A 22,414-nucleotide genomic window follows, 5' to 3' on the forward strand; every position below is an offset into this window, starting at 1 on the left:
GCATTTTAGTAGTACTGGAGAGATCAGGGAAGAATGTCACCGGCACTTTGGGGCTGTGTTGCCCCCCTTCACGTGCGTGAATCTCTTATAACAACCCAAAAAAGAGAGCAATAGAACAGTGGAACTGATTACCTATAAGCTCTTCGAGGGCAGGGATCATGTCTTTTGCTTCTATACTATACTCCCAGTACTTTGGAGAATACAGTGTTCAGTGTTCTGCACACAAAAGGGGCACAATAAATACTGTTGACTGATGAAACAAATGAAAGCCTAACCCATAAATCAGGTAGGTGACTTTTCTTTCCAGGTATCTCGAAAGGTGGAGAAAATCCCATCTCCTTTGGTAATAATAATAAAATTAATAATGATGGAATTAAGTGCTTACTATGTGCCAAGCACTTTTCTAAGCACTGGGGTAGGTACAAGGTTATCAGGTTGTCCCATGTGGGGCTCACAGTCTTAATCCCCATTTTACAGATGAGGTAACTGAGGCCCAGGGAGGTTAAGTGGCTTGCCCAAAATCACACAGCTGACAAGTGGCAGAGGCGGGATTAGAACCCATGACCTCTGATTCCCAAGCTCATGCTCTTTCCACTAAGCCACACTGCTTCATGCTGCACACCCCTACTGCCAACGTTCTATCACCCCAGTAGAGCATTTCTTCCTTCTTTAAATCTAATGAGGAAACAGGCAGGCAAGCATAGATACAAGTGGCAACAGCAAGTGAAAAGAAAAACGAGAAAATTAATTAAGAAATGAGTAATTAACAGAATGTGCCCATCAAGCTGGACTGATGGCTGTTGAGATGGTTAGGGAGACAGGCCTGATTACTCAGGTATAGAATATTTGGCTTTTTTCCTCCGAGTTCTAACTGAATTTACAAACACTGCCTCCTCTTGGTCCTCTAGGGCATTCCTAAACCCAGGCTAATACCAGGCATTAGAGTCTTAGATTTCCCACATCGATCAAGCCCGCTTACCCTATTGCTCTTCCATTTCAGTCTCGTGGGCAAGGCATTCTGGGAGACTCGCTTTCAAGGATGCCGTTTCATTCGGTTGGATTCAATACAGCATGTTTAATCAGGAGAGATTGAAACGCCCGCATGATGCTAGCAGATCCACACCTTTCCTGTAATGTTTACTGTGATTATGGGGCATTCTCCCCCTAGGTAGTTCTGATGGAATTAGGTGAGCTGAAAGCATTGTGGGTATTCTCTGGAAATATTTGATTTTGCTCTTTCTTCCCTCCTCTTCCTCTATAGTGCATTCTCTTTTGAAGTCGGCTTTTAACAGCATAGCTATAGAGAAGGAGAAGCTTAAGCAGATGGTTTCCGAGCAGGATCTTAATAAAGGCCACAGCGCACAGATGGCTCGCCTCAGACAGTCCCTCTCTCAGGTATGCTTTGCTTTGGTTTCAGGTGCATGACGCATTGCCCCAGCAGTTGAAAGGGAGAGAGGGAAGAGATAAGCCCCTCTACTCAATTTCTGTGCAAGCCGTGTGGGTGATCGTGAGGGAATCCTCCTAGGGATCCTGGAGTGCCTTTAGAGTTTTCCAAGAAGGGGACAATGTCCAATTCAGCATCACAAAATACATTCTGTCCCCAAATTCTGTTAAAATACAGTGATGGCGAGTTATTTCCTCACCTCCTTCTGGGCCCTATGACTCTATACTGGTGCCTCCAACGCTGGCATTAAAAGGAGCTTTTTATAAGATTTGTGAGTTTCCAAGAACCTTATCTTCAGTGGCACAAAAACTAGAGTGAAACTTGTAAATGTCCTTCAACAATTTCATATTGAAAATATTGTCCCCATCCCTTGAGAAATAATACAAGTGATTTTATGTACCTTTAAATTTTTTCTTTAAATTAATGACAATAGATTTCCTGGATTTTCTACTAACAGTATACCTTCTAAGATAAAATTTTACATCAGAAATTTCTACTGAATGATAAAACGTGTTTACCCCAAACCAACTCCCAGTGAAAGGCCAATTTGACAGTTTCACCAAATAATCAGCAACGCTAAATATTATCCCTTTTCAGTGGTATTTGTTAAGTGCTTACTCTGTGCCAGGCACTATACTAAGTGCTGGGGTAGACCCAAGCTAGTCAGGTTGGACACGGTCCATTTTCCACATGGGGTTCCCAGTCTTAATCCCCATTTTGCAGATAAGGTAAAGGGAAATGACTTACCCAAAGTCACACAGCAGACAAGTGGCAAATCCGGGATTGGAACCCAGGTCCTTCTGACTCCCAGGCCCGAGCTCTATCTGTTAGGCTGTACTGTTTCTCATCCTGCTATAAAGTGCTTTCTCTGAATTCAGCCCATTCCTGTGTAATCATTTCTTCTGCTGATCATTTTTAAAACCCTTTCTGTTAATTCCCCTGAGAACTCAATGCTGTGATGTGATTTTATGTGAGAATTCAGTGTTTACCTAAGATGTTGTTCACTTCCTGGTGCCTTGGATCAGAGTGCTGGAGACAGCAAATCCTGGGTAAGTGGCTTCCTGTGCATATCCAAATCTGCTTGGCTTTTTCCTTCAATCCCTCAAAATTGGATAAAAGCAATTCAGTACACAGCCAGACTCTCGGTTCAATTTTGGGATTGTTTAAGCTGCTCTCTAAAAAGCGCTATTACCCTCAGAGGACATTGCGGCTTAAGCTAGGAGACAACTGGCTGAGGTCGGCTCAGTCGCGCCAAACTGCTTGAGTTACTATAGTTAAAAGCGTGGTCCTTCAAAGGTGGTCCATCCACTGGCAAATCTTCTGCAGGTGCAGCCGGAGTCCTGTTTTTAGTCAGTGTTTTAGACTCCTCTCGGTCCACACCCACTGTCTTCTGTAAGTGACAGGAGTAGTGATGAATATTCACAGTGTGCTCCGAGTCTGAAGGAAACAAACAGGAGATGGCCAATGAAAATGGAAAAGATTGTGTCACTTCCTGCTGTGCCAGCTTTAGCCAAACTGCACCTAGTTCTCCTATAATGTAAGGTGGTAGGTCTTATGATGCCCCACATAAAGAAAAGTTTTGGTACTCTAGACAAGCGAACTGAAAGCCATGTGCACACATATAAACCATTCTTCCAGTGTTGCTGCCCTCTGAATCCAAAGAGGTTCATATTGTTGGACAGACGTTCCCAAATTCTCTAACAGTGCTCCAGCCCAACGCACATTATGATAAAATCGAGTGTATTGTATATTCTCTTCAGATGAGTCCGGTAAGGGAGCTGTAACAGTGTGGGGTTATGCTCGTTGATTGGTATTTAAAATTCAGACTTGCTTCTTAAGAGAGAAGTAATAGGATCCAGAATCACCATGTCTCAGTAATGGATTCCTAAAGTCAAAAGTGATCCATAATGACTGGGGATTAGCTGAGGTGTCAGCAGGTCATTGGAGAAGTAGCTACTTTACAGAAATCTTCATGTTTTATGTTTTGACCTAGGTTTATTAATAGAGCTATTAATAGAGTACCATTGTACTTCCAAATATAGTGCCAGTCTTTGGGGTGAGGCTTCTGCCACTTACTGTTGCTTAGGTTCATTAAGTGCCATGACAGAAACAGTGGTGTAGGGCAAAAATGCATTGGATCTGGGACTTTGTCCACACTGTTATTTATAAATTCTCTGAATTCCATGGGAAAGATGATGAAAAAAGGGAGTGGCCGTGCTAGTTCCAATTCTGTTACCCAAGCCACTTTCATTGACATCTGTAGTTAGAACTCCCGTACTACTACACTCATATGTGCAGTAAAACCAAGGGGGAAATGATTCAAAGACATAATTAACCACACGCCAGATCTACTTTAGATTAGAAAGGTTCCATATGTGATATTCTAAATTCACATTATCATCATTCTGGAAAGGAAAGAATCCATTCAGAAGACCCGATAGTAGAGGTTTTTTATTAATATGTTTCCCTTGAATTCATGGCAGAAGAAATTGTCAGTCGGAGAAACCTTTGAAAAGGGTTACTCTGCTTTATATACAACCGGTGCCAATTATCCTTTCTTAATTTGATTTTTTTTTGAGGGTTAATGTGCTTAAGATTTTGTCTAGTTCACATTAGGGACCAAAGTGGCTTTGCCAATGACTCCGAATGCCCTACGTCTCGCCATAATTTGCCAGCTGTCTCTTCCTCTCAGGAGATGGAGGAAGCAAAATACATGACATCATTCTTTTGCTAGCTGGCTGGTGAGGAGTTTTGTTCTCATTGATAGAGTGTCTTCCTTCTAGGCTAGGCAAAGTACATTTAAATGAAAATAGAGGACTCTAACAATTCCTCTAAAATTATGCCATTTTTGATGAAACTTTAAATTGGCAGGTATATATCACTGTCGATCAGAAATTTGGGGTAATTCAATTTTGAGTGTTGAGCTTAATTGTTTTGTAATGAAATATCTTTATAAATGACTGTTTCCAGTGCAACACCGAGGCACTCACTGGCACTTGCATGTAGGACTTTAGGTATTGATCAACTTAAAATCTATCAGGAGAATTAAGATTTTTCAGCACTCCTAGGTAAGTAGCATTATTATTAGCCTTGAGCTAATAACCAGTCATCAGTCTGGAATTTGGTCCCCAGAAACTCAGGCACAACTTGTGCTGATTGCAGTAGGAGTTGATTGTGTATAACTGAGCAAACACTGTGCACCACAATGCTGGATAGGGAAATGTGGCGGAAAATTCTGGCTTTGGTTCTGTAGCAGCATTCTTAAATTGCCAGTTATGGTGATGTGCACCTCACATACTTGGTCTTTATCAGAATGCCACAAAAATCAATCAATCAATGGTATTAATCGAGGACTCACTGTGTGCAGAGCACAGTACTAAATGCACTTGCCTTTTGTGCTTCCAAATTATCCAGGAATATCGTCATTGTTCACCATGTATACAGAAGGGTGGCAAAAGTTGGCATGAAAAGAGGTTTAACCAAAATGCATCTCTTCATACTCGTCATAGTCTCTTTATCGCCTTAGGCTTGTTTCAGTAAAAATGATTCATCTCAGCAACCCCCTGTTGTCAATTTAGTACAGTTCAATCAATCAACCATATTTATTGAGCGCTTACTGTGTGCAGAACACTGTACTATGTTGTGGGAGAGTACACTATAACACAGTTGGTGGATATATTCTCTGCCAACAAGGAGCTTACAGTCTCTCATCTGCTTTCAGAACCCTCTGAACCTTCCCAATTCCTCCTCTGGACCAGGGTTGAGGGAGTGGGGTGAATATTGTGTGGGGGGATTATTCATTCAGTCATATTTATTAAGTGCTTACTTTATGCAGAGCACTGTACTAAGTGCTTAAATTGCTTCTTACTTGGGACTCCAAGAATTCAGCTAGGGTATGTATTTTTCAGGTTTTAAAGTCACATCAGTCAGTCAGTGGTATTTATTGAGTGCTTGCTATGTGCAGAGCATTGTACTAAGCACTTGAGAGAGAACAAGAGAGTGAGCAGATACATTTCCTGCCCCATAATGAGCTTAAAGTCATATAATTGGTTTTATTTGATTTTAATTTGGGTAACAGTTGGGTTCAAATTGTTTTTTAATGTCAGGCTCTATTTTAGTTTTCATTTATATTCTCTGCAAGCCAAGTGTCATTTAGGACCATTACTCCTTATTGATGCTTGTAAGGGTTCCACAGCTTCCCATAGGTATATTTAATCAATGTTAAGCAATTTTGCTTAATTTGGGGAACCCAACTCAATAATATTCATAACAAAGTAGCAGCATCAACCCTATGTTAATGCAAGAAAATGCTGTCTTTTTATGTGCTTAAACTGAGGTATGTGGGTAAAATAACCAGTTTTTAAGTAGCTATTTGGTTTCCTCCGAAATAGTTTTCTCTGACATTTTACAAACTCTGATCTATGTGGATCACTGATAACATAACTTTAACCAGAACCCAAATAGTTAATTCCCTAAATACCAACCTAGATGGACAGAGTTGCAACCTTACCTTAATAAATAGGTGAGGATTAAGATCATGCTAATTAAAAAGGCATAATCAAGACCAATCATGCCTTTCTCTACAACAATCTCAAATTTATGAAAAGGAAAACAGTTGTAAATAGTACATAAATTGTTAGCTTTCCATGAATCTATAATATATACCCAGTTCTTAAAATTTTGCAACAATCTGGAAGAATATGATGGCTTCATCATTTTTGTGAATATCAGCACATTCACGGGGGAACTGGAGAAAAAAGAAGCTAAATTCCATTTTCAATTGGTAAAGCTTGATTTTATTGCTTACACAGTATTCATTCTCAATATTTGGAAAAGCCTATCCCTTTAGAGTTCTTCTGAAAATTACATTTACTTGAAGTGGAAAAAGGTACAGTGGTGTAGATCTCCTGGGGACCTGTTTTTAATATATTAAGAAGCAGCAAGCCTGATTTTATAATATTTTCATTCATTCAATATTCATTCTTCTGGGATGCAGCAGATTAATCCAGTGATTCCTCATCCTGAATCTTAGCAAATTACTTTTTTCTGCCCTGAGAACGTACTGGTTTTCTCAAATTTGAGCCCCCATTTCCTTCTCCAAAGATCTAAGTGACATGAAGTCTTTATCCAGAGATAAACCAGTCAATCGATGGTATTTATTGAGTGCGTAGAGTGTGCAGAGCACTCTACTAAGCACTTGGGAGAGTATAATGCAACAGAGTTAGTAAATAATTCGGTTGATAAGTCACTGTCAGGCACTGAGTTGATTCCATCTAGCCACCAGTCCGCTTTTAGTGATGCTTGCTTTATGTTTCGGAATCACAGACAAAAACCAGATACATTGTCATTGCCACCCCGTTTGTGGTTCAGGCTGGAGGTGATCGGATAGGGGATAAAAGTTCCACCTTGTCTCTCGATGATGAAACATACTTGAAAGGTCATTGGCATACCTGTTGCCTACGTGAACTATAGTGTGTCTCAGCTCCAGGCTTCTCCTGAAAATTTCATTAGGGCTTACTGCTGATGAATGGTCTCAAAGAAGTGTTCATTCATCACTATTTGCTGAACACCATGTGGAATGTAGAGCTGTACAAAGCACTTCAGAATGTCTTTTTCGAAAGCTGCTCCTCAGCTGTAGAACAGAGTTTGTCCATAATAATAAAATGAAACTCTGTTTCATCCACCACTATTTCAGGGCAAGAAGGAGTTGGAGGAAGAAGGTTAAGCATCTTTAGTTTATATGTCTTTTGCCTCTTCTTAAGCACCAATTAGGTACATAGTAATAAACAGCTGAATTAATACCAGTGAGTATACCCAACCCGTGAAATGGTGGCGACAGATTTGGGGTGGGACAGAGTAGTGGCAAAGGACAGCTGAGTAGGGCAGAGCAGCTGGTCCAAGGGAGACAGTTTGGAGGACCGTGAATGGCTGAGCAGGAGGAGGGACCTGGGAGCCTCATTGGAAGGAGCCTTGAATCTAGAACCCAGACTCCAGAGGCCCAGCCAAAAAACCTGTGGATCTGAAAGAAGTTCCCAGGTAGGAGGAGCAGAGGAAGGTTGGGATGAGAGAAGAGTGGGACCATGGAACGGGGGAACATTGGGAAGAAGTAATGGATGGATACATAATTTCAAAGTACTGAGGGTAGATGGGGAGATCATTGAATGGAGGGAAGATGAGAGAAGAAACTGGGACATGAACGTGGCATACAATTGAGATAGTACAATAGAGTTAGTAGGTACAATCCCTGCCCTTTCTACATTTTTTTTTGTATTTAAGTGCTTACTACCTACTATGTATGGTACTAAGCGCTGGGGTAGATACAAGTTTATCAGGTTGTACATAGTCCCTGTCCCACATGGGCTCACAGTCTAAGAGGATAGAGTAGGATTTAATCCCTATTTTACAGATGAGGCATAGAGAAGGGTCTTGTCCAAGGCCACACAGCAAACATGTGACACAGCTGGGATTTGGACCCAGTTCCTCTGACTCTTAGACCTGTGCTCTTCCCACTAGACCACACTGCTTCTCACAAGCAGCACCACTGTGCCCCCATTTCCAAGGTGAGAGTTCTCCCATTCCAATGTTACTGCCTCCTCTTGCTCATCTCCTGGCTCTTTGTATCAGTTTGCCTGAGAATGGGTGTTTAAGGGCTGGATAGTGCCCATGGAAAGAGCCAGCAGGACTTAGAAGTGCACCAAAGGCGGGATGGAAATGAGAGCTATCAGAGTTGACACCAAGTTTGCAAGCTCATGGTGCAGGCCACATAATGCTGATGTTGACATTCATTCATTTGGTCATACTTATTGAGCACTTACTGTGTGCCGAGCCCTGAACTGAGTGCTTGGGAGAGTACAATAATATATTTGGGAGAGTATAACAGTAGAGACAGTAATGAGGAGTTTAGTTTTGAGCATTTTAAGTTTAAGTGCTTGTAGATGAAATTGTCCCAAGACGTAAATTTGGGAATTCTTTTAATCGAGGCAGCAGAACCATGTGACTGGGTGAGCTCCCCAAGGAAATAAGTAAGAAATGAGTAGGTTGGAATACTCCTAGCTAATCCTTGAGGGAGACCCACAGTTAAAGGGAAAAGAGAGAGGAGCCAGCAAAGAAATCAGAGAAGGAGTGGTCAAAAATAATCTGAAGACAGAAAATACTAAGTCCCTAAAGCCTAGGTCAGGTGGACTTTCTAGAAAGAGAGAATGGTCAACTCAGTAAGAACAGGGGAAAGATCGAGGAGGATTAGAACTGAGAAGAGCTACCTAATCACTCACTTTGTCTCAATATGTTTACCTATAATTGGAATAATAATTCCCACTCTTCCCTACATCAGAGGGGGTGGATAATGGCACAATTACAGCGAAGCCTTTTAGAAAATTCAAAGGACTAAGCAGAGTTATGGTATTCTTACATTTTGAGAATATGGTAGTACAAGGAAGTGCAAAATTCAGAATTTGACTTCTGATTCTAGGTATTAACTATGATCTGGTAGTAAGAACCTGAAATTTAACTATTATCATATAGCATTTTGGGGTTCTTTAAAAGTGTTGCAGTTGTACATGGAGGGAAACAAATTAGTTTGCTCTATCTTTAATCCTATGACCAGTCTAGTCTGGAGTTTGTGATAATGACTTTCAGTGTTGTGCTCTGTGTCAAAGCTGTGTATCTGTACATTATCCACCTTCTGCCTTGCTAGTCTGGCTGATTGCTTGCAGTCCATTTATATTCATTCATTCAGTCATACTTATTGAGCACCTTACTGTGTGCAGAGCACTGTACTAAACACTTGGAAAGTACAGCTCAGCAACAAAGACAATCCCCGCCCACAGCCGGCTCAAGTCTAGAAGCGGGGAGACAGAGATCAAAACAAGTAAACAGGCATCAATAGCATCAATATAAATAAATAGAATTATAGATATATATACATCAAAACAAGGAAATAGGCATTAATATAAGTAGAATTATAAATATGTACATTTGTACACAAGCGCTGTGGGGCGGGGAGGGAGGGTAGAGCAAAGGGAGCGAGTTGGGGCTATGGGGAGGGGAGGAGAACCTGAGGAAAAGGGGGGCTTAATCTGAGAAGGCCTACCTAATGTGCATATAGAATGTGTGGTTCTGGACTTGCACTGTCTTTTGACTCCAGATGACAACAAATAGCACTAAAGACCAAATGATGGCAGCTTCATTATTCATTCCTTCACCTCAACTTGACAGAGTCTATCTCTCACTGAAAAACTTCCCAAATAAATAATGAAAAAAATTCAGCCAAACTCTCTTTGCCACATTTTTTTTTTAGTGGGGGGAGGGTAATTAAGTGCTTAGTATGTGTCGGGCGCTATACTAAGTTCTGGGGTTTGATACAAGCTCATCAGGTTGGACACGGTCTCTGTCCCACGTGGGACTCACAGTCTTAATCCCCATTTCTCAGATGAGGTAACTGAGGTAAAGAAAAGTGAAGCAACTTGCTCACGGTCTCACAGCAGACAAGTGGTGGGCTTGGGATTAGAACCCAGGTCATTGTAACTCCCAGGGCTGTGCTGTATCCACTAGGTCACGTAAATGCCACTTAGTTTCATTCATGGAAGCTACTGAAATCAAGTTTTTTATATATCTCATAGGAAGAGTGGGTCTGATCTGGATGGTGAAAATAATGTAAATGTCTCATAGTTTGGAGGCATATGAACTCTCCCAGGTTGTTAGCCTCCACTTAGTCATTATTATTAGCAGTATTATTAATAACCATATTTATTGAGTGCTTACTGTGTGCATAACACTGTACTAAGCGCTTGGGAGAGTACAATATAACATCAAACACATTCCCTGCCCAGGACAAAAATAGTTCCCTCCATGTCGTGAAAGAATTAGTATCTATTAATCAGTAGTAGTTATTGAGCATTACTCTCAATTAGAATTAGAAGACCTGATGATGCCTGCTCTCAAGAAGCATGCAGTCTAGTTACTGTGTCTTCAGAGATGACCCATGTGTCTCTTTCTTATCAACTTGTTAAAGCCCAGCTTTTCTGTAAAATGCAATGAGGATAATCATATATTATGCTCTAGCACTCTCCTGAGAAAGCCTGGTTGGGATGCACCTATGTCTGGTCTGTTTGCTTGTTTATTTATTTGAAATTTAACATGGGCAATTTTTGTTATTTCAAGGCACTGAACCAGAATGCTGAACTAAGGAGTCGCTTGAACAGAATACATTCAGAATCTGTTATTTGTGATCAGGTGGTCAGTGTAAATATTATCCCCAGCCCTGATGAGGTAAGACCTTGACTTTTAATGGACATAGAGTTTCTATGTTATGGCAAGATCTAGTACATCTTGACCGTTTTTTAAAGACACAGCTGAAATGTTCTCTGACCCTCAATAGTAAATGTGCCTTCGATTGTGTGCTAGTGTCAATGATAGCAAAATTTACTCTGATGGAAAGAAGAAAAGCCTTATGCTTTATATCCCTTGCTTATCTGTCTATCCCTTACTGTTGTCATGAACATTATATTCTTCTATGCATTTTCATAATCACATTTTTTAAGTGGCTTCAGTGATTTGGTCATTTCAATGTGTATTTGTTGTTATTCCTGAGGTTTACTTGTAAAGTTATTTTTGACTCAAAAGGGTAAAAGTAAGTTTTTGTAATTTCAGCGGGGAGGAGCCATAGTGTGGTGGAGACTACTAGCCATGGGAAGGAAACTCAGAGGGTTTAAATTTTAAATGCCAGGCTGTTGGAGTTTTGACTGTGCTTGTGAATCTTTAAGTCTGTAATTGAAGTTTCACATCCACCAAAATTTTGCCCCTGTGGAATGTGTTAATTATCTCTCCCCACCACCCTGATATCCAGATTCTAAAAGGTTTTCATTTGGGAGGAGCAGTATGTTTATATCAATCAGTCAGTGATATTAATTGAGTGCTTACTATGTGCAGAGCACTGCCCTAAGTGCTTGGGAGAGACTAGTACAACAGAGTTGGAAGGCACATTCCCTGCCTACAACGAGCCTATAGTCTAGAGGGGAGACAGACATTAATGCCAATAAGTAATTTGCAGATATGTTCATAAGTGCTATGAGGCTGAGGGTGGGGTTAATACCAAATGTCCAAAGGATATGGATCAGTCTATAAATTGTATTTATTGAGTGCTTACTGTGTGCAGAGCACTGTATTAAGCGCTTGGGAGAGTACAGTATAACAGAATTGGTAAGCATGTATGCTGCCTACAATGAGCTTACGTCCACGTACATAGATGATGTGGAAAGGAGGAGTCAGTTCATATGATCTTGAAGCAATTGTTTCAAACTACTCCAGAAGGAGAGTGACAGTCAAGTAGCCTAGGCAGTGCCTTTGGTTTATTTGGAAGGGGCTGCCTCATTCTGTCTGATGCCTAGGCAGAGTTTCCCGTGATGTCCCTTGAAGCCTCCTTGAAGTCTTACAATCCCAAAAAGAGGACCTCTTCTGTTGCTCCTACTGGTGAAGTGCAGTATGTAGATGATAAAACTGTATAGGACTGCATTAAGTCTGGGCCCAATGTGCACTGGGGTGTAGACAAGATCCCGCTTTCAAGAACTATGAACCCATCCTGGAATTAGCAGAGTTCATCTGTGTGTTTTTGCATATCTGTAATTTATCTAGGTATACTAATGTCTGTCTCCCGCTGTAGACTGTAAGCTCATCGTGGACAGGGAATGTGTCTGTTCTGTTGTTAATAATGTTGGTATTTGTTAAGCGCTTACTATGTGCCGAGCACTGTTCTAAGCGCTGAGGTAGATACAGGGTAATCCAGTTGTCCCACATGAAGCTCACAGTTAATCCCCATTTTACAGATGAGGTAACTCAGGCACAGAGAAGTTAAGTGACTTGCCCAGAGTCACACAGCTGACAAGTGGCAGAGCCGGGATTCGAACCCATGACCTATGACTCCGAAGCCCAGGCTCTTTCCACTGAGCCACACTGCTTCTCCCCCAAGCGCTTAGTCCTGTGCGGTGCACATGGTAAGCTCTCAGTAAATACGATTGACTGACTGACTGACTCTTCCGTTTCCTTGTAGCCCGGGGAGCAGATCCACGTCAGTCTCCCTCTGACTCAGCAAGCCGCTAACGAGAGTCGACTCTCCATGTCTGAATCTGTCTCGGAGTTTTTCGATGCCCAGGAAGTGCTTCTCTCGGCAAGCTCATCTGAAAACGAGGTAGGCTGGGAGATGCCATTGCCTGGTTTTCAGTTGGTTGTGTCTACTAACAGTTTGGCTTGAAGAACCCCAGAAACGGGGAATTTGTCATTTTTACTGGAAGGGTTTGGCCCCAGGAGGCGGTGAAGGTGTATCAGTGAGTGAGAAGCAGCACGAGCTAGCGGGTAGAGCCCGGGACTAGGAGTCAGAACGACCTGAGTTCTAATCCTGCCTCCGCCACTTGCCTCCTGTATGATCTCGGGCAAGTCACTTCACTTCTCTGGACCTCAGTTCCCTCATCTGTAAAATGGAGAGTAAGACTGGGAGGCCCATGTGGGACAGGGAGTGTATCCGACCTGATTAACTTGTATCTCCCCCAGTGCTTAGAACAGTGCCTGTCACATAGTAAGTGCTTAAGAAATAACATTAACAAAACTAAAAAGAGTATGAGTGTGTTGGAGAGAGAGACTGTATTGCCCGCATGCGCAGTTTGTCCCTGAGTGGGCATGAGGGCCCTAGCCTTTTGGGGTGATCATTGCTCAAAAAGAGGGAAAGTTACATCCTGCCTCCAGCAGGACACTAGGACATTTTAATTAAGACTGCTGGTTTATCGCCAAGATCCGCCCTTTCCTCTCCACCCAAACGGCTACCTTACTATTACGGGCTCTCGTTATATCCCGGCTAGACTACTGTGTCAGCCTTCTCTCTGACCTCCCTTCCTCCTCTCTCGCCCCGCTCCGGTCTATTCTTCACTCCGCTGCCCGGCTCATCTTCCTGCAGAAACGATCTGGGCATGTCACTCCCCTTCTTAAACAACTCCAGTGGTTGCCTATCGACCTCCGCTCCAAACAAAAACTCCTCACTCTAGGCTTCAAGGCTCTCCATCACCTTGCCCCTTCCTACCTCTCCTCCCTTCTCTCTTTCTACCGCCCACCCCGCACGCTCCGCTCCTCTGCCGCCCACCTCCTCGCCGTCCCTCGGTCTCGCCTATCCCGCCGTCGACCCCCGGGTCACGTCCTCCCGCGGTCCTGGAACGCCCTCCCTCCTCACCTCCGCCAAACTGATTCTCTTTCCCTCTTCAAAACCTTACTTAAAAATCACCTCCTCCAAGAGGCCTTCCCAGACTGAGCTCCTCTTCCCCCTCTACTCCCTCTGCCATCCCCCCTTTACCTCTCCGCAGCTAAAGCCTCATTTTCCCCTTTTCCCTCTGCTCCTCCACCTCTCCCTTCCCATCCCCACAGCACTGTACCCGTCCGCTCAACTGTATATATTTTCGTTACCCTATTTACTTTGTTAATGAATTGTACATCGCCTTGATTCTATTTAGTTGCCATTGTTTTTACGAGATGTTCTTCCCCTTGACGCTGTTTAGTGCCATTGTTCTTGTCTGTCCGTCTCCCCCGATTAGACTGTAAGCCCGTCAAACGGCAGGGACTGTCTCTATCTGTTGCCGACTTGTTCATCCCAAGCGCTTAGTACAGTGCTCTGCACATAGTAAGCGCTCAATAAATACTATTGAATGAATGAATGAAAGTACCTTTGAACTTAGGGTAAATATCTGGGAGTCAGAAGAACCTGGGTTCTAATTCTGGCTCTGCCACTTGTCTGCTGTGTGAACTTGGGCAAGTCACTTAACTTCTCTGGACTTCAGTTACCTCATCTGTAAAATGGGGATTAAGACTGTGAGCCCCATATCGGACAGCTCGTATCTACCCTAGCACTTAGAAGAGTGCCTGGAACATAATAAGCCCTTAACAAATACCTTTAAAAAGCTGGCAGAAGGGGTGCCGGGGGAGTAGGGAAACGGTGGGTGAGAGAGCGAGGGTCCCAGACAGAGGCAAACCTTACATTAGATGGTTAACTCTGATAGGACTGTGATTCACTAATACTCTCCAGTCCTTTTCTGTAGGAATGAGGCCTAGGATTTAAGCGTGGCATCAGGGCTTTTAACTGTTAGTCTGACTGCAAAAATATTTGCCCACAGTTCCTTCCTGTTATCGCTGCATCTACTACACTGCAATCCTAGATTCATATACAGTAAGAGAAGAGAAAACCCTAAACTCTAATGTCAAGCTGGAAACTCCTTCATAACACTTCCCGAATCTTGCTGCTCCATTTAGCCCTACTAAAACCTCATCTTCTCCAGAAAGCCTTCCTTAACATACCTCTCATTTCCCCATTTTATTTTCTCTCCCTACCATGTCACCTGTGTACTCGAGTCTCGTACCCTTTAGATACTTAGGATTTCACCCTGTCCCCATGAACACTTGTATACTATATACTAGGTTGCTTCCCCTACTTTTAATTTACTGACTGGACTTCCTGCTAGATTTAAACTCCTTGATGGCAGGGATTATTCCATCTTACTCTATTGTATTATACTCTCCCAAGCACTTAGTACAGAGGTCTGCACATAGTAAATGCTCAATAAATACCATTGATTGATTGTTGAGAGCAGTATTCCTAAGTCTTGATACAACACTCCAGGCCCACAAGCCTTTAGTAATAATTGTGGTGTTTGTTAAGTGCTTAATATGTGCAAGCCCTGGGGTGGATACAAGCAAATCGGTTTGGACACAGTCCCTGTCTATGTAGGGCTCACAATCTCAATGTCCATTTTACAGATGAGGTAACTGAGGCACAGAGAAGTGACGTGACTTATCCAAGGTCACAAAACAGTCATGTGGTGCGGCCGGCTTTAGAACCCAGGTCCTTCCGACTACCAGGCCTGTGCTCTATCCACTAAGCCACGCTGTTTCTCAGGTGCATACAGCACCTACACCCTTCTGTGAGGATCCATGTTAGTTTAGACTCTAGACTCGATCTCGTCAAGGGCAGGGAACCAGTCTGCTAATTCTGTTTTATCATAGTCTCCCAAATGATGCACTCAGTAAGCGTTCAGTAAATGTGATTGAAGTGAATACCATTTATTGACTGGAAGGCCACAGTGAACTTTCCCAAGAGGTAAACTGGAAACTGCATGCTGCTTCCTGGGGGAGTGTCCAAGCAAAGCTTAGAAAACTGATCGCTTCCATCCTCCTCCTGTAAATGATTTAATGTGGGCGGGGGATTAAAAAGGAATGAGAAACAGCTGTGATGCTAATTTCCACACTGTATTCTCACGGTGTATTCCTATAAATCTGCTTGACTTTGGGAGAGATTAGCAATTTAAGAGCAGCAATAGATTTCCTGCACCAGCTTCTTGTGAGATGAAAACAAATGTTTTCCCAAGTAATGTCTATCTAACAAGTGCCGGCACCTTCTTTGCATTTAAGGTGAACAGGGAGTCGTCTCTTGGAGCGTCACTGAGGTTTGGTTAGTTTATAGAACAGAAAGATCTTGGAAAAGCATAATCTGTCTATTTTGCTTATTTGTTTAGTGTAATATCATAACCTTCAGCTCCACTGTGACTCATGGGCTTACGTTAGAGCTGTGTGAAATGGAAAGAGGATGGGAAAGGGGATTATAAAATTCTGAACCTCTTCCCTGACATCCGTTTGTCCTATTTACCGTATCATTACTGTTATCATTATTTATTGCATTTGTTGAGCGCTAATTTTGCACCAAGCCCTGTGGAGGTGTGGTAATTTAATTCCATCCATTGGCCGCAGAAAGTTCACCATTCAAAGATGGGGCCAGGAGGTAGGAAGCTGTTGTTGAGTCTCTGTGGAACAAAATAACGTGGTAAACACAGAGAACGATGAATGTTTAACCTAGTATCTTTGAGAGTTGCAGTACATTCCTGCTAAAGGGTCTGCTTTCAAGCTTAATAGTTGTGGTATTTGTTAAGAGCTCGCTATGTCAAGGACTGTACTAAGCACCAATGTAGATGCAAGGTAATTAGGTCCCCCATGGGGCTCACAGTCTAAGTAGGAGGAAGAACAGGTTTTGAATCCCCATTTTGCAGACAATGGAACGAAGGGACAGAGAAAGTAATTGAGTTGCCCAAGGTTACACGGCAAGCCTGCGGCGGAGCCGGGATTAGAATCCAGGTCCTTAGACTTCCAGGCCCAGGTTCTTTCCGATAGACCACACTGCCTTTCACCAGTCCATCCGGGCTGTCCCATGACCAACATTTCCTATGTTCTCGCCCACTAGAGTGTAAGCTCACTGTGGGCAGGGAACCTAGCTGTCAACTCTGTTAAATTGCATTGTCCCAAACACTAAGTACAGTGTTCTGCACCCAGTAAGCACTCAATAAATACCACTGATGATGATGAACAACCAGGGACACAGTTTTCAGTATACAATCTGTTCTCTTCCCCACAATGACACACCATTAACCATCCCCTTTTCCTCCTCTTCTAGGCTTCAGATGACGAGTCTTACATAAGTGATGTGAGTGATAACATCTCTGAGGATAACACCAGTGTCGCAGACAACATTTCCCGGCAAAGTACACAATGTTTATTTTGAATTTTACAGCTGTCGACCTGCTTATTAGTGTCTGGGGGTTAGCGGGCTTAGTTTGCCATTGGTGGATTGGAAACATTCGGTATTGTCCCGAGATCGTGATTGGCCTTGGGATTTTGTGTTTATAACACCGGGCATGGAGCTGAGCAAGAAATAACTTGTTACCGCAAAAGAGAAAATTGACGCCCATGTCCAAAATGGCCATGCGTATTTACTTACCTCAGATGTATTTCTCTCTGTCTGAATCAACTGGAACAGGCTTCATATGACGTTCATTACATTCACTACTAGTCTTACGTTGAATGTGTGGAGTTGATGGTTACAAGAAGGCAGAAGACAATTACTCTCCCCCCGGGCCCTTTCAAAGTCTTTTTGAAGGCACCTCTCCTCCAAGAGGCCTTCCCTGACTAAGCCCTCCTTAACTCTTCTCCCACTCCCATCTGCGTCACCCTGACTTGCTCCCTTTATTCATCTCCTCCCCGGCCCCACAGCACTTATGTCCGTATCTGACATTTATTTATTTATAGTAATGTCTGTCTCCCCCTCTAGACTGTAAGATCATTACGGGCAGGGAATGTGTCTGTTTATTATTATATTGTACTCTCCCAAGTGCTTAGTACAGTGCTTTGCCCCCAGGAAGCTCTCAATAAATAGGAATGATCGAATGAATGAAAGAGAAAACAGGTCTTTAAATTTTTTTTAAACTAATTTTCTTGAAAGCAGGAACGGTTTTAATCTGTGACTCTGGCCTTCTGTCCCCCACCCTACTCCGCTTTTGCAGTCCTGAATGGCGAGCTCACGGGCGGCGCCTTCCGAAACGGACGTCGGACCTGCCTCCCGGCCCCTTGCCCGGACACCAGTAACATCAACCTGTGGAACATCTTGAGGAACAACATCGGCAAGGATCTGTCCAAGGTGTCTATGCCGGTGGAGCTGAATGAGCCCCTCAACACGCTGCAGCACCTCTGTGAGGAGGTGGAGTACAGCGAGCTCCTGGACAAGGCTTCGGAAACCGACGACGCGTACGAGCGCATGGTAATGAGTTTTGAGGCTCCTCGAGGGAGGAGTAGGAGAAGCGGCGAGGCCTGGCGGAAAGAGCACGGGCCTGGGAGTCAGAAGGACTAATCCCGGCTCCGTCACTTGTCTGCTGTGTGACCTTGGGCAAGTCACTTCACTTTTCCGTGCCTCAGTCCCCTCAGCTGTAAAATGGGGATCAAGACCGTGAGCCCCAGGTGGGACCCGGACTGTGTGCGACTTGATTAGTTTTTATTCGCCCCAGTGTTTAGTACAGTGCCTGGCAAGTAGTAAGTACTTAAGAAATACCATCCAAAATCAAAGATAGTCCCACACCACAGAGGATGTATTTGAATTGGTTTTTAAGTCCCAAACTGTGGTCACAGAGGACCTGGGTTCGGACCCTGGCTCTGCCACTTGTCTGCTGGGTGACTTTGGACAAGTCACTTCTTCTCTGTGCCTCAGTTTTTTCATCTGTAAAATAAAATCTATTCAATACCTGTTCTCCCTCCTGCTTAGACAGAGAGCCCCATGTGGGTCAGGGACTGTCTCTGGCCCGATTACTTTGCATCTACCTCAGGGCTTAATACAGGGCTTGGCACATAGCAAACATTTAACAGATATCCATAGTTATTTAATGGGTAGCGTATGGATCTTTAGCATAGATTCTGAGCTTCCTGGGTAAAGAGGAGAGCGTAGGTTTCACTCACTCTGGGCAAAAAACCCACAGAGCATAAAATTCTTCCCATTTTAGAAAATTCCCAAACTTGGGCAGTTGGAGAGAAATTTGTGTCATTCTTCCATATCCCTGGTATCCACTGATTCTCCAAGGGGAGCTTGGAACTGGATTTGGTGAATGCACCATCCTATCCTCAGCCTGAAATTTAGAAAATCCTAATTCCGGAGTCAAATCGTCACTCCCCTCCTCCCCCCGACGTCTAGCTGTCACCCTCGATCTGGCAAACTACAAATGTCTTGAAGCTAGGCTACTTTTGGGGTCAACAAACAGGTCGACTTAGCTTTAGGAATTTAGAGTGTCTTTTGTGCCTTCAAAATTGAGAGACAACACAAAGAAAGGGGGAGTATTTGACCACAATTGCCTCCTGGCTTCCATGTAAGTCACTTTTTCTTATTTTAGATTTGCTGTTTCTTGAAATGTGAACAACTTGGAACAGATGGTAGGAACAAATAAGATCAAGGGGGTCATCAAACCAGTCTTGTCCAGTGGGCTGCACCCAAAATCTACGGCGATAAGGGACAATAAACCTGGCAATAGTCTCTCCTATATTATTTTCCTTTCTTAAATGTCTTAACAGGTACTTATTGCTGCATTTGCAGTTTCAGGATACTGCTCCACTTATTTCAGAGCAGGAAGCAAACCGTTCAATCCCGTGCTTGGCGAGACATATGAATGCATCAGAGAAGACAAGGGGTTCCGTTTTTTCTCAGAGCAGGTAAATATCATTTTGAACCAGTGATTTTCTTTGTATATGTGTGTGAGGGCATATTTGGGATGGGCTGCTTTAATTCATTACCACCTTATGTTGTGGTCCATACTAGTTAAGGTTCTGTTGCTGTTATTATTATTATTGTTGCCATTATTATTATTATGCTTGTTAAGTGCTTACTTTGTGTCAAGAAGCAGTGTGGCGTAGAAGATAGAGCAAGGGCCTGGAAATCAGGAGGACCTGGGATTCAATCCCAGCTCATCACTTGTCTGCTTTTTGATCTCGGGCTGGTCACTTCACTTCTGTGTCTCAATTACCTCAACTGTAAAATAGGGATTAAAACCGTAAACCCCCTGTGGGACAGGGACTGTGCCTAAATTGATTAGCTTGAATCTACCCCAGCGCTTAGAACAGTGCCTAGCACATATTAAGTGCTAAAAGAATACATTTGAAAAGCATGTTCTATGCACTGGGGTAGATACAAGTTAATCAGACTGAACAAAGTCCCCGTCCCATGTGGGACTCACAGTCTAAGTAAGAGGGAGAACAAGTATTGAATCCCCATTTTTCAGTTGAGGAAATTGAGACCCTGAGAAATTCTAACTTGCCTGCAGTCACACAGCAAGCAGTTGGCAGAGCAGGGATTAGAACCCAGGTCCTCTGACTCCCAGGCTCATGCTCTTTCCACTAGGCCATGCTGTTACCTTTGTGAACCTGCAGAAAGATCTTCAGAACAAAGAAAATTATATCAAACGAATGTTTATCAAAGCAGAAGCTGTAACAGCACCATTTTCTTTGAGTTCATGTACATGTTCTTTGCGTATTTCAATAAAAATACCGTTGAGCTACACCTCGCCTATTTTCATCTGAGGCGACGGAATGGAGGGTGTAATAGATCAAATGTGTTTTTAGCTTAATTTCAAGGCACTATGTGTGTATCTCTGTTTTTCTACACCAGGTCAGCCACCATCCACCCATTTCTGCGTGTCACTGTGAATCAAAGAATTTTGTGTTTTGGCAAGGTTTGTATTTTTGATTCTAATCAGAGGATTTATAAGCAAATAAAAGAGTTTCCAGACTCTAGAGCAGCTGCTGTTTACCTGAAGCTTTCCTCAGAGAAGGTTGTTATTATCAAGTTCAGTGGTTTGGATGTATGTTTTCTGGTACTAAATCTCCAAATTTAAGTTTGAATCGGGATAATCAAGTGGGTGGAGAGTAGTGACTATTTTCCACTTCATAGACTAAATGTGAGGATGTTTGTGGAAAAAACTTGGAAATTTGGGGAAGAAAATCATGTGTATTTTTGTCCTCAATGGGGCTTGGATCAGAGAAAATTTACTGTGTATTACCCTTCTAGAAAATGGGAACATGAGGTGGAAGACGGTTGGGAGCTAAACCTCAGGCTCAATGAGACATTCGGGCAGGTTATCTGGAAGTGTGTCAAGGAGCGGTAGGATGAGATGGTCCTGGAAATAGTCAAGAACTCAATCTATCATATTTATTGAATGCATACTTTGTGCAGAGCTCTTGGGAGAGTTCAAAATAGCAGTCTAACAGAGTTGGTAGACACAATCCCTGCCCACAACTGTATTACAGTCTAGAGGGGGAGACAGACATTAATATCAGTAAACAAACTACAGATGTGTACATAAGTGCTGTGGGACTGAGGGAGGGGAGCAAAGGGAGCAAATCAGGGTGATGTGATCAATTGATCAATCATTGGTACTTATTGAGCACCGACTGTGTGCAGAGCACTCGACTGTACACTGGAAGAGTACAGTACAGTAGAGCTGGAGGCTCATTCCCTATCCACACAAATAATCCAAAGTGACTGCGTATAAATCAAGTTGGTATTCTTTTACTCCCCAGATAATGTGTTGCAGTTTCTTCGGTACCTCCTTTTGGTAAAAGTGTCACTAAATGCTGTTATCCTTTATATAAAGATGTTTTTATCTCACTTCACTTTACTAGCTGATAAGAATAAGGCAACCTGCATTACAAATTATATTTCATGCCCCTTGGTACACATTTGATATACTTATATTTGGGTAAGGCCCCTCATTGAGGCTTCTGACCTGAACACTAGAACTTCTTTGAGAATAACTCTTTTTGCTCTCATCTCTTCAAATTGATCCAGATCCTGGACAATCGGGAGATAATTCTCTGAATTGTTCTATCTCCCCCACTCTTGTTTAGATATCAGATGGAAAAATAAATTCTGGGGAAAATCCATGGAAATCCTGCCTGTGGGGACTCTGAATGTGATGCTTCCAAAGTAAGCTTTTGGCTCTTTGTTTTGGGTTTCGGGTGGAAGGGACTTCCTAAATTAGGATGCGTGTTGTTTAATGGGTTAGGTGTTATGGCGGGGATTTCACCCCCTACTGAACAGACTGCTTGTTGGTATTGGTGACCCTAGAAGCGTTGAGCCCAGTCATTGAGCAGTGAGATCTTGGGAAACCAAATCCTTTGATTGCCGTCTTGTGCACTGGACCCAACTGCTTCTCATCCAGAAGAGTTTGGGTTTCCTGGTGAGAGTAGCTGTAGCCGAAACAATCAAGATGACGGCTGTAGATCTGCACTAGTATTAGCATTGATTAAGCCCCTACTGTGTGCAGAGCACTGTACTAAGTGTTGGGAAAGAAGACAAAGGTGGGAATTAGACCCAGTCCCTGGCCCTTGGCAGGGGCTTATGATCTAAAAATAGAAAGGCAGGAGAGGAGATTGGTGAAAGATATAAATGGGGAGATGAAAGAAAACAGTGAGACAACAGAAACCCAACAGAAAGAAAAACAGCTCTGTAGGGTACTGTGACTTAGGGGAGAGGAATTTCAGGCTCCTCACGGTTCCACAGTCACAACTGCAGCCTCAGTGGACCACAACAGCACCACAGTCTTTCCAAGGTGGACTGCGTAGGATATCCTGGGAGGGATCAAT

At 43.0% G+C, this 22,414-nt stretch overlaps 1 protein-coding gene across 5 annotated transcripts in view; it reads left to right on the top strand.

Moving 5' to 3' along the window:
* OSBPL6 (oxysterol binding protein like 6) overlaps nucleotides 1-22,414 on the top strand; it is a 140,187-nt gene that overhangs the window by 107,433 nt on the left and 10,340 nt on the right. For 3 of the 5 annotated variants that reach the window (XM_029071640.2, XM_029071642.2, XM_029071643.2), the window contains 9 exons: nucleotides 1,262-1,395; nucleotides 2,470-2,493; nucleotides 10,604-10,711; nucleotides 12,489-12,626; nucleotides 16,914-17,001; nucleotides 17,800-18,053; nucleotides 19,349-19,486; nucleotides 20,439-20,502; nucleotides 21,677-21,755. In XM_029071640.2, coding sequence (XP_028927473.1) covers nucleotides 1,262-1,395; nucleotides 2,470-2,493; nucleotides 10,604-10,711; nucleotides 12,489-12,626; nucleotides 16,914-17,001; nucleotides 17,800-18,053; nucleotides 19,349-19,486; nucleotides 20,439-20,502; nucleotides 21,677-21,755 — 1,027 coding nt within the window. The remainder of the gene's footprint in view (nucleotides 1-1,261; nucleotides 1,396-2,469; nucleotides 2,494-10,603; nucleotides 10,712-12,488; nucleotides 12,627-16,913; nucleotides 17,002-17,799; nucleotides 18,054-19,348; nucleotides 19,487-20,438; nucleotides 20,503-21,676; nucleotides 21,756-22,414) is intronic. The other 2 variants (XM_029071641.2, XM_029071644.2) reach the window with 1 other exon arrangement.

Source organism: Ornithorhynchus anatinus, chromosome 9, assembly GCF_004115215.2.
Source record: "Ornithorhynchus anatinus isolate Pmale09 chromosome 9, mOrnAna1.pri.v4, whole genome shotgun sequence".
Lineage (NCBI taxonomy): Eukaryota > Metazoa > Chordata > Mammalia > Monotremata > Ornithorhynchidae > Ornithorhynchus > Ornithorhynchus anatinus.